The sequence below is a fragment of the Taeniopygia guttata genome, chromosome Z, assembly GCF_048771995.1.
Source record: "Taeniopygia guttata chromosome Z, bTaeGut7.mat, whole genome shotgun sequence".
NCBI lineage: Eukaryota > Metazoa > Chordata > Aves > Passeriformes > Estrildidae > Taeniopygia > Taeniopygia guttata.
In genome coordinates this window covers 77,880,191-77,892,666 of record NC_133063.1, presented here as the reverse complement: position 1 = coordinate 77,892,666, position 12,476 = coordinate 77,880,191, and the positions used below count along the sequence as shown (strand labels likewise).

Below are 12,476 nucleotides of genomic sequence, written 5' to 3'. Positions count from 1 at the left end.
ACTACAAAGAGAGACATGATTCTCCCTGGCAAGTATCCCGCTATTGGACAGGTAACAGTTTTTGCTAGCATGTAAGGTCAGACACCTGTTGTTCATCAGAAGTCACAAAAACACTGTTTCACTGCTGGGAAAAAACGGGAACAGCATGACTAGTAAGGCTTCAAACAGAGCAGCCATAAATCCCTCAGTCACTCAGCATACAAAGTAGTTACAAATGAACAAAGCTACTAGCTTTTTTTTTTTTTTTCTTTTCCTCCTTTTTTTTTTTTTTTTTAACAAAGAACAGGCTCAACAGACTTTAATTCAAATACATTTATAATAAGTAAACATTTCAAAATCAAAATTGGAGGGAGTGGACTAAAACACTCAGACATTCTTGCTTTACTCTCCACCCTCCTAGAGAAGGAATGGTTATTTCTCATAGCAGTTTGATCAGTACAGAAGACTCCCACAAACTAAAAGCTTTTGTCTTAGTTAGGTATTAGCTATGTAGTAAAAGTACATTCAAGAAGTCCTTGTATCAATTTGGTGTTTTTCAAGTACCTGACAGCTGGTCCTTTTACAGATAGCAAACAGCCCCTTTTGGCATGCAAAGTTAAATCAAAATCCATCTCTCCCAGTTCACAGATAAACTGAGAATCCTTTAAATGAAGTTTACTAGCTGACTCAGGTATTAATGTTAACGTCTCTAAAATGAAAACATTATGAAAGACTTATTTCCTATTTAGCAGTATCACATCTCCTATTGATAGATTTGGGTTGTGCTACTGATCACTTAGATGACATTCATCTAAGAAATTTTAAAAGAATAAAATCTGAATAATTACAATACACACTATCTGAAAAAATATCACAGATGTATAAGAATAGAAAAAAAAAGTAAAAGGCTTTAATACATTTCATTGTTTTGTGCAGATATTTTTACAGACTATGGCCAATCAATGAAGAAATGAAATACAAATGTTTCAGTCTTTTTAGCTCGTTTTTCAAGACACTTGACTTGTACTCTGAGCTTAAGTAGTAGCTAAGTAGTTAATCCACTGATAAACAAACTCAGCATAAAAGCATTTTTTAGTTGTACCACTAAATCACTAAAATCATTAACATCATTAGTAGTACAGGAATTCAGTGCTGTACCACTAATAATATTTTTCCTGGTTACTGTAGAGGTAAATTTGTAATCCAGGTAATTGGACTACAACAGTAGAAAAATCAAACTATCCCCATGTTGTGTTCAGGTAACGTTGCACAGAACAGCTTTAGATTAAATTTACATTTGTTTTTATTCATAGTATTGCAATTATGGGCAAAATTACCTCTAAAAGTAAACATGTATTAAAAAAAAATATGATTGTTAACATTTTATGACGACTAAACAAAATAAATGATAAGTAGGTATGAACAAGTAAAATTCAAAACTCTGTAACCAGAGTTTATTTTCAATAGAAAGTTCAGAGTGTCAATTTTTTTACATTGGAATAAATTGACAGTTTGCTTGATATCTCAAGTTTTGAACTTCTCATCCTTATAAAGTGAATAAATCCCCAAAAGTCCTTACTTAACAGAAATATCTTGAACACTACAATCTACTCAAGAGCAACAGAACACTTACAGCTGTACTATAAAAGCTGGTTCAATGAAGTTGGGAAGGTGAAATTTGATTTGATAAAATCTCATTGCAGCAGACAAAAATGAAGCTTGCAGTTGCTGGCAGAAAAAGAATATTCAACTCACTAGAGTGCATATAACAAAACCAAACATGCAATCTATTGCTTTTAAAACTTTTACTGCGAGATAACATTAAGAGAACAGTAATTAGGTATCTATGTTTTTTTTCCCAAAGAGAAAATATGTAAACAGGATAATAATTTTTCTTCTGTATGTATATAATTTCTCAGATCATTTCAGGGGACAAAGGAGGGGGTGGTGTTTCTCAATAATCAGGACACTTTTAACTGTAATGGGTTTTCATTGGAAAAAAAGAAAAAAGCCAACACTGTTCTAATTCAGCATGAAACAAAAATACTGTGTTTCTTTCACTACTTTAACACAGCTGAAGAAAAAAACCCGAATAACCCTATTTTGGCATTCAGGATTACATTTGCTCAGATCTTTTAGATTTCACAAAGCTGCTATCCAGTGTTGCCATGAAATACAGACTGTAAAATCTACGTAGCACAGGCTACTCCCAATGTCAATACTAAGTGGAAAAGAACATGAAGCAGTGCATTACACTACATTTCTGGAACTAGTACAGCAAGTGTGAAAATCTAGAAAAAGTTAACCTACAGTTTTCAGAAGGAACTAATTATCTGCAGAAGCTGATTTTTTGGTTGTATATATATATATATTTTTTTTTTACACTGTGCGATTTTCTGCATCTGCTAATTTAAAACAGACATTTGAAACTTGTTGCTTCCTTTGCTTTGTTTTCTATGTTCTCCCTTCCACCCACCCCCTATATTCCATACACCAGGAATTATGAATATAAGCCCAAATACCCTAGACAATCCAGTGAACAGAGTTAGTGTAATGCACTGGTGTGAGGTGTGAAATAGAAAAAAAAAAATTCTCTCAGTCTTCATCGAAGTTCTGCTGTAGAAGAAAGTTGGCAGCCAGGTTTTCGTTCTTCTCGCAAGCGAAATATGCCTGTATCACAAGTCCTTCAGGAAATCCTAATGCCTTTAACTGAAGAAAAGAGACATATTTAGCAAGTGCACTTTGCATGTCAGGCTTCTTTCTATATCTAGGGTCTTGAGATGTCACTTAAGCAATTACTGCCTTCTTGAAAATAATGCTGCTGCCTAGCTCAGTGCAGACTTTAGTCAGTAAAAAATAAGGCGCTGCCTCTGCCTTTAGTAAAGATGATCCTCACTTGAAAAAGTGACCAGATTAAGTCTAATGAAGCACCAGAAAAACTTGCCACTTCTTTAGTGACATAGTAAGTCTAAAACAGACCTGGGTCACAGTACTGCCATGAAGTAATGGCACATTGCACTGCTGCAGGGAAAAAACCCAACTTCAAACAATGCTTATTTTAAACAATTACACAAAGCTTCAAAGCACTTTTAAGAAAAAATTGGCTGGAAGAAAAGCTTTCAGCCTGTGATCTTTAGTAGGCTGTCCAGCACATCACATTAAGACATATTTTTAACTGTTTATCTTAAAAAATTAACTACACATTGCAGCCAAGACAAGTAAGCTGAGAGCAATCTGATTTTCAGAAGTCAAGGAATTAATTAATGTCTGGAACACAGCGGCAACAGGGTATGAGAATATCAGAGAAGAACTTAATAATGTGCCAAGGGTTTAGCCAGCACTCTGGGCACTCAGCAAATGAATTCTTGTTTTAGCCAAAGGCAAGTACACTCTACTATTTGGAGATCTTCTTAAAATCCTCACAGTACCTGAAAGGCATTTCATGTATGGGACAGACCAAAGAACTATGAGAAAAACTGTGTTCTATTATCTCACACCAGCCATTCTTAGATTTTATTTCTAGCCCACAGACAGCATGAAGGCATCAGCTGCAATACCAAGACACTTAAATTTTGAGGTTTGTTTTTCATGGAAAGAAAAAGAAGCATATAGATCTCTGCTGGGTTTCCAAACAGGCAGTAGAGGCCTAAGAGCTCTTCTGCATAAAATGGCTTTAAAAGGAAATGCAACAGACTAGAGAAGATGAGAACTTGTGAAGAAGTACATGGACAAATAATTTTATTAGACGAATTTTATTAATTTTATTAGACTAATTTTATTAATTGCTAATTTCCTCAAGATCTAGAGAACTGACACCTGTATTCAAATCCACATCTTCTAATAATCCTTACTTGAACTTTGTTTTCGCCAGATGAAAAAACACTGTCTTTCAGGTACCAAACCACTACCACAGTGTGCCAAAGTCTTGCAATTTGTCCTGAGAAAAATCTCAGGGGCACTGCCATCTATACAAAACCGTATTTAGTCACTTACACAGAATTTATGTATGCAATATACCACCTCAGAGTATATTTTCACGCTTACCAATACTTTTAGAAAACTGTAATTAACTAATTGGCATGAACAGATAAATAACTGAGTAAAATTTTGACTTCAACTAATCTACTTAACTATGAGTGCCCTTACTTTCCAAGTACTTTGCAAACAGTACTCAAGCAGCCAGATCTTTGTACCTGGAGACCTGTCATGGCACAATCTAGAAGAGTACTGGCTGAGGCTTCTGCAAGAGGAATTACTTCCTAAATAATTCCCGAAGGAAACCCATTCCGTCATCAATTATCACAGGATGGTCTCTGATCACTTAAAATGCTCTGCCTCTTCTCAGTAAGACCGATTTAAGATATTTTAGACTCAACTGCTACAAAGCAAGAAGATACATGATTTAATACCAAATATGATTCAAGAACTACTGACCTAAACAAAGTTTAAGTTTGGCAGATCTTAAGCATGCACTAGAGTCAACACCCCACAGCAACAAGAATTTCAAAGAAGAAAGGCTCACCCGTTCTATAGCTTCTTTTTCCTGAGGTGTTACTTGAATGTAGTTCATATGAGCATTCCCAGCGTCTCCTATTCCTCCAGTGCTGGCACCATCATCACTGCCACTTAAACCTTGGCGGGACTCAAGAACTGGCTCATTCAACATATGAATAAAATGTTCCTGGTGTTGGCTGATTTGCTATGATGCACAGAACAGGAAAAGAAACACCTATATTTAAGAAACTGAAGTTCAAGAATGCCAACAGACAAGTAGAAATATTTCTTTTCAGAGAATTAAGAAGCCAAAGGGATGCGCAAAAAGTGCACAGAGAAAAATCATTATATCTAACTAGAACAAATGCAATTTTTATGCTTCAATCCTTCCCGCTTCCTCACCCCCTCTGCACCTCTTATGAAGCCTCAAATTTGTGTGTCCAATGTCACAGAAAATACATTCTGTACAGCAGCAACTGCTGAAAAGCAAGCAATAGAATGTTATAACTGTTAGTAATATATTATCCCAGTCAACATCAACATGTGATTCTCTTGCAAAGCTAAATCAGAATTAGTAAGCATTCTTTTCTTCTTTTAAGACCCACCTGCAGTAGTTGGGGGTTTTCCCGCCCAATTTGCTGTAGCAATGCCGGCAACAGAGAAGGATTTTGCTGGATAATTTGTCTCATCTGCTGGAATTGAGGCTGATTTCGTAAAAACTCAAGTGGATGTCCTGAAAAAAAGATCAGTGAAATAACATGCTTTTTAAGAAGTTACTTAGAATCTTAATAAAATGCATATGTACACTGCAATTTTAGATAGAAACAGGACATTAAAGTGGAGGATACACCACTCACTGAAGGATAGAAGAATTTGCTTCCTCACTCTAGCTTTAAGTAAAATTTCTTTATTCCAAAATTAAACAATACATACATTTCCTTTCCACTCAGTCTTCTCTTAAGATCCGAGAGCCTTGTCCTCATCTCCAACACTTCCCTCTGGGTGTCTCATCTCTGGTTAATCTCAATCAGACACATCTACCCAATCCTCTGTCTTGTCTCTTGTATCTTGAGCACCATTTCTAGACAGACCTCTCCTACCCCTTAATTAGGCTCCTTTCATGTATTCATCTATCCCCCTTTAAGAGGGAGATAAATACATGATAAATACTCTTCTCTTCAGCAGGCACCAGCCACTGTCAAAGTGCTGCACTGCTGAGTGAGGAGTCCTAGGTCATTTATAAGTCCCACCAGTGCTATATTTCATGGCTTAATTTCAGGTTTCTCCCTTGATATCCCAGCTTCTGTGTGGTAAATATATTAATATAGTCATAGTGGACAGTGCCCAGTCAGTCACAGAGTAGAAAAACAGAGTTTAAGTGAGAAAAAACAGAACCCACCCCGCACCCATGGTCTTGCACTTAAGAATCCAGAACACTGAATTAAAGAAATTGTCCAAGTTCACTGCATTTTTTGAAAACTTTGCACATGATATACAACTAAGCACTTGTCCCCGGAAAGTACCACACCTGGAATTTCCACGTTAACAGCTTTTACCCAATTCCCTCTGAATGGCTCACAAGCACCTGGAACTTAAAAACTGACTGAAAAATAGATTGATTAAGGGCACATTGTTTATCACATCTTCTCCAACCCAGCCTTTCTTACCTCCTAGTGAACTAGTAGTCGTGGGTATAGTTGCTACTGCTGCTGCCACTGCTGAAGACTGAGATGCACCAGTGCTTGGTGGTTGAGGGGGATCAGCCACAGCCTGATTATCTCCAGGTATACCCTAAAGCCACAGTTCACATCATTACCCACAGGTTGCTAAAAGACATGTTTCAACTGCATGCAGTGTTTGGGTTTCAGAAATAAGGGGAAAAATAAAAAAAAATAATGATTTCTCTGCAAATACAAGGCAAGATTCTGTAAGTTATGAATTTATAACTGATAGAGAACACCATGAAAAGATTAATTTTATTTTTTGGCAGGAAAAATGTGTGGTTTGTATAAAAAGGCGGTAAAGCATGTCCTGCGTCAACTTTCCCCAGTAAAAAAAAAAATGTGCTTTGAATCCTGTTTAAAGATATTTGATATGAATGAAAATGTTAACCTAAATATACTGTTACACTGTTATACTGTTGTGCAAAAGTGATATTACAGCAACAAACTGCAGTACAGAATGCTAACTAAGATTAGCAGCTCCATACAACTGGCAAGGAACTGAAAAGAGATACAACACAGCTCTTGGGACATTTTTCCTCCATGAAAAGCTGTCATTCACTATATCTTTAAAGTGAAAAGGTCTGTATGTCACCCAGCTTTAGCAAGTTTAAAAAAAAAATAGTTAACTTTTGCTTTTTGTTTATTTTTTATGTGCAAGCAACTTTTTATATGAACTGACTGCTCAGAGGGCTGAAGTAGACCAAGCTAAAACACAATATTATAATAAACTAGAATGCTGGTTCTAGAACAATGTTACTTCACTCTACTGCTTTTCTCCTGCATGGAAATCCTTCAAGCTTCCTCACTGTCACTGAATTCCTGCACCAAGTCTGTCCTTTTAATCTACTTTTCTGAAGCCTGGAGACCTACTCATGTGAGAGAGACAAAGAATATTACAACAAACCCTGTTGGAACAGCCCAGAGAAGTTACCCAAACAAGGGTCACCCTTGTTTTGGGGAACCACAAAATGTAAGGAACTGGGGGAGTTGAAAATATCACAGAACTACAGGGTAACCAGACAATGAAGAGGTTTGTCGAGCCTACCATAAAAATCACTGATAGGTAATGTAGATTAAAAGTCCTGCTGTAACATGATCTTCACATGGTATGTTCATCATTACACCTGAACAAAAAGGATGAATATACAGCTAATACAGAGGACACATCTAGAAAGGGAGAACTGGACAGTGCTCCAAGCAATACTCTTTGCCTTACTTGTTAATTAAGAAGCACATCAAGGTATAAATAACCTGATCATCAAGTGCACATTTAAGCCACTCAGGGGAATAAATGCAAGATTTTCCTGTCACATACTTCATTACCTTCACATGGCTCAGTAAGCTTGCTACACATCCCTCCCTCCACTGAGGGGGAGGAGGATTCCATTCATGGTATAATTCTGATGTAACTCTCCCTTATCAGTGGCTTACAGAGCACCGATTAAATACCTTTTCCATCAAATCGGTAATTTCTGGCAGTCCAAGCATAATGTAACAATTTGGGTTAATCTTATGAAATTACTAGTTGATTTCACCTATTCACAGGCATACGTCATCACTGCAATCTGTGTCCAAATCAAACACCTTGTGCTTGTTTAAACTTCTACGTTTGCTCTCGAATAGAAGGACTGTGCAAACTAGTTCAAACAAATTTACTTAGAAATTATTTGTCATCTTGAACATCATCTTAACTCTCGAACACAAGCTTGAAGTATCACTCTCCAAATAGCAGAGACCGTGTACAGTTTTGATCAGACGATGCCAGTGAGGCGTATGGACCTTGCTAGCACAGGCACACAACAGAATAAAGCATGATATTAAACCACACACAAGCCACTCTGAATGCAAACACTGCTGGGACAGCAAAAAAGGCCACTGTTTCCTTATGGTGGATGAAACAATTGTTTACTGTTTTACAGAGCAGTACAGTGGTTTTTAGCTGACATTGCTCTCTACAGGGCAATAATCACATCAGATCCAGAACAAAACAGTTCCAACTCAGGGGTACTTACAATGGTCATCTAGTTCCACTGACTGACCAGTTCATGTTTGACCAAAAGTTAAAGCCTGTAAAGGGCATTTGTCCAAATGACTCTGAAACACTGACAGGCACAGGACTTTGACCACATATCTAGAAATTATGTTCAGTATTTGACTACAGTCACACTAAAGAAATGTTCCCTAAAAATATCCAAACTAAGAGGTTGGTTACTGAAGAGACAACAAAACTCCTCCTTTAACTACAGGTTAGGAAATCCTTGGCTGAAAGAGAGATCTGAATGTAAATGCCTCCAAAGATGAGTGTGGGGCATAGAAAAATAAAGATCATCTTTTGCAAATCCTTCTACAGTCACAGGGCACAGACACAGGATTACACCTATAATCCTCAATGTTCATGCCATGAAAACTGAAGAACTTGCCATCTGAAACATGGTCAACAAGTAGAATCTTCAAGGCTCATCTGAGGAGCAGCTGTGCTTTAATTACAGTTGAAGTCCTTTGCAACACCTTTAGCTTGCTGTACCCAGGTTCTTTAAACCTGGCCAGTGTTGTTATACTTACAGATCTCAATGTCTTAATCCTGATCTGCAGATTATATAAAAGATAGTGCTGATGATAATTTGGATGCAGGTAATGTAGAGAGAGGGTCAAAGAACAGTATCACCAACAGACCAGATCAACAGAAACTAAAAAGAACCTTTCTGTGATGCAGCAGGAGAGGAAGGAACATCTTCAGACCCCAGCAGATCCAGAAGAGTTATAAAGACCATTTAGAGCAAAAGGATTCTTCTAGAAGGACAGCAAGAATTCTTCCATCTAATATGGTCTCCAAGAATAAGACCATTCCTCCCTACTCCCTTTTCCAGCAGGAAGAAGAGGAAGAAAAAAGAAAAGCTATTTTCCAGTGAAGGATAACACAAAATATAAAGGGACATCTTATATAACAGAAGGACCAACTGAAGGACTAGAAATTAACTGCTCACTGCAGTCAATGCATTTGGCAGATGTGTCATGCAGCTCCATCACAGAGACACTCTTATCTCTGATCTGGAGTTCCTGAACTGAAATAAGCTAGAGGAGAGAAATGACAGAAACTGACTGCACAAGAAATGCACACTGTGTAGGACTGCCACACACACAGCAGGCCAAACACTTAGGGGAGGCACTGAATTCATGGTGTATTTACAGACTAGACAAACAGTAAACCAAACATTTTTACAACATGAAAAACAAATGTTTGAACTTGTGGACTTATGACAGAGAGTTGGGAGCCACTGCATTCACCCTTGCTTGGCCTAATGCTAGTTGGGAGTTAAACTTTTCATATTCTTGTACTCAAAACATTTGTTGTTAGTTTAAAATCTGAAGATTACAGTCTTGGGAACATCAATGTAACTAAGAAGCATGCCAGGGTCTTGAAGTTGTAACTACTGAAGGAAAACTTCATTAACAAAATTGAAGTTTTATAACTGGAGGGTAAAGATGCCAGATTTCTTATCGATCAATCAGAAATTCAATCCACATGTCTTTTGCAAGGATTAGGTCAAGATATCTGGTTGACAGATTTTAATATAGTTCAGATCTGCTAAAAGGAAAAACCTCATTGGGGAAAAATGGTATGCCAGAGCAAAAACTAAATGTACTGGAAATACTGATTAAGCAACAAAATCAGACAGATTCTGCATGGCTACCATTCACCTGCCAGATTAATGTATACAACAAGAAACAATCCAAAAAGCCCAGAGTTTTCAATTAAGTGAAACTACTCTTCTATTTCCTCTCATGCCAATGAAGTTCGTTTAACCCTTCGAGCTTCATTTATCAAATGAAAATTGTTTATTTTCTAAAACACTACTGAAATGAAAACACCAGTTAAATGAAGCACAGTTAAAAAAAAAAACAAACTTCTCAAACCTTTCAGTTTGTGAAGTATATTAAGAACACCAAATTATTAGCAAAAACAGTGAACTGGAACTTAAGGAATGGTGATGACATAGACACAAAAGTACAACTAATCAACTAATGCTGTCACTAAAAGGTGACACAAAACCATTGAGCCAACCACTGGCAGTTAAAGTTATCACTGTAACTGGACGTACTTTACAGACATATCCATATCAATCAACAAAAAATGAAAGCAAAGAAGTGCTGGAGGTGGTTAGATATTCCTTCAGTGTTTTCTATAACACACCATCTCTGTCAAAATTCCGATCTCATCTTTCCAGATGGCAAATGTCACTGTCAGTGACTGAGTAATGTTGAAAATAACGCCAAATCAAAGTGAAAGGTATCAACTGGAAAACAAAGGTGCAGGTAAGGTAAGTGCTCACCATCAGAAGGTATTCCACCGCTCTGTCAGGATTGTTGAAGCTGGCCCTCAGTGCTGCAATCACCTGCTCCCGCTCGTAGCCCATGGACATGATCTCAGTCACCATGTTCTCATAGGACTGACCGGTCACTAGAAGTCACAGGACCACAGTTTTCAGGGAATAAGATGAAAATAATCACACACACAAAGAAAAAGTTTCAATGGATAAGTGTAATTTCTACCTGAATTTCAGTCATTCATTTTAAAGAGTACTTCATATTAAACATGGCATGGTTCTGTGGCTTTAATTCCAAACATATTCAGTGGTTTCATTATGAATTTGATTGGAAATAGTGAAGGGTAATGAAAAAATGTAAACTTCTACTGACAAAAGCAGTACTTATGATGCTTCTGTACTTGTAATTGAAATAATGTTCTCTCTTCAAGTTTTCATTTAAGGTCAAGGGCATCCTCACAGTTAATATTCAATTCCTGATATAATCAAGAGAAGTCTCCTGCAGCTTACATTTGGAAATGTATTAATTTGAAATCTGCCTGTCAAATTATTAGCCATTGAGGATTTTCCAAATACTTTCTGCTGTGCTGTTGTTAGATAGATGACAATTAGTGATTAGATATTGCTATATATTGCTACATGCTGGTGATGATGATCAAAGTAATTTAATCAACTTAATATGGACCAACTCAAATCATGCAGAAGACTTAAAAGTTTTATCTAGGAAAGTCACTCAAGTCTTCAGTGGTGGTTCAGGAAACCAAGTTATCTCATCTAATTTTTAATTTTTATCTCACTCAATTTAACATTTGACTAGACATCCATTACATCAAATCCCCCACCTCTTACAGCAAAAATAGATGAAAACTACAGCAATCAAGACAAAAGGTACACCCACTATATATGAAACTATTTAAGGGCGACTGTTCACTACACTAATGTCACTGTAAGGACAATTATTATCTCTTTTCATAATCCATTTATAATTTTCCTGCCTTAAATGCAGACAGTAAGTATTACAATTACAAAAAAAGTAACTATTCTATTATACATTGTAACTGGGCAAATCTTCAAGGCTATCTTCCTTGGGGGGAAAAAGCCACAGAAAAGCCCAGGCATTAAAATACCATCTCCTTCCTTGGATACAGGTATTCCTGATCTCAGTGAAATCCTACTACTGACTGACTCTGCAACTAGCAAGTTAGTGACAGGAAAGTTAAACAATTAACAGTCGTCATAAAAAACAACTGATTAATATTAAAGAAAAAACAGAGGAAACAAATACAAGAGCTACTCTGCTAAGGCAAGTAAGTCATAATTTAAAAACCAAAGAAAACATGATGTTTTATTCCCTTAGGGAGGTGTTTAACTCAAGCCAACATTAATACAACACCACTGCCTGCTTCTTAAGGTGTGCTTCTAAACAATCAGTGGGTGTATGACTTAGGGCAGTATACTCAAGAACAAACAATAAAAGAGGCCTACCCCAAGAGTACTTGTGCATTATCCATAAATAAAGGATTTAAAAGCCTTGACTACTTTAAGTATTCATTATTTGGGTTTCAAAGTAATAGTGTCAACCTGAGTTTAAGGAATGGTAAGTTCTTCATGTCTTCATACAGAACTACAAGATCATTCATTTCATATCTACCTGCATTTTTTCAAATATGAAATTTAAAAAAAAATCACCTAAACTTTGCTCTAAAAATACATACTTCTATACATATCTTCAGAGAAGCAAAAAAGCCAAGCCAATAATTGTCCCAATACAATGATTTTGCTACTTCTGCTCACCTTCTTCCTTACACAGCACTAGTTTACCCTCACTACTCCTAAGAAACTAACCAAGCAGATAGAACATCTGTTGATGTAATTACTTACTACTTGAACATTTCTGTATTGCTTTTTCAATATAAGTAAGGTAGAAACTAGAACAGTATGAGAGATTTGACAC

General features: G+C 36.7%; 1 protein-coding gene across 1 annotated transcript in view; it reads right to left on the bottom strand.

The window, feature by feature from the left end:
- Window positions 1–1,264: 1,264 nt before the first annotated feature.
- Window positions 1,265–12,476, bottom strand: part of RAD23B (RAD23 homolog B, nucleotide excision repair protein) — a 33,883-nt gene continuing 22,671 nt past the window's right edge. Inside the window, exons 6-10 of the mRNA XM_030257415.4 lie at window positions 10,529–10,656; window positions 6,141–6,264; window positions 5,079–5,206; window positions 4,502–4,678; window positions 1,265–2,688 (exon numbers count right to left, since the gene is read on the bottom strand). Of these exons, the coding sequence (XP_030113275.1) occupies window positions 2,575–2,688; window positions 4,502–4,678; window positions 5,079–5,206; window positions 6,141–6,264; window positions 10,529–10,656 (671 nt within the window). The 3' untranslated portion in view covers window positions 1,265–2,574. The remainder of the gene's footprint in view (window positions 2,689–4,501; window positions 4,679–5,078; window positions 5,207–6,140; window positions 6,265–10,528; window positions 10,657–12,476) is intronic.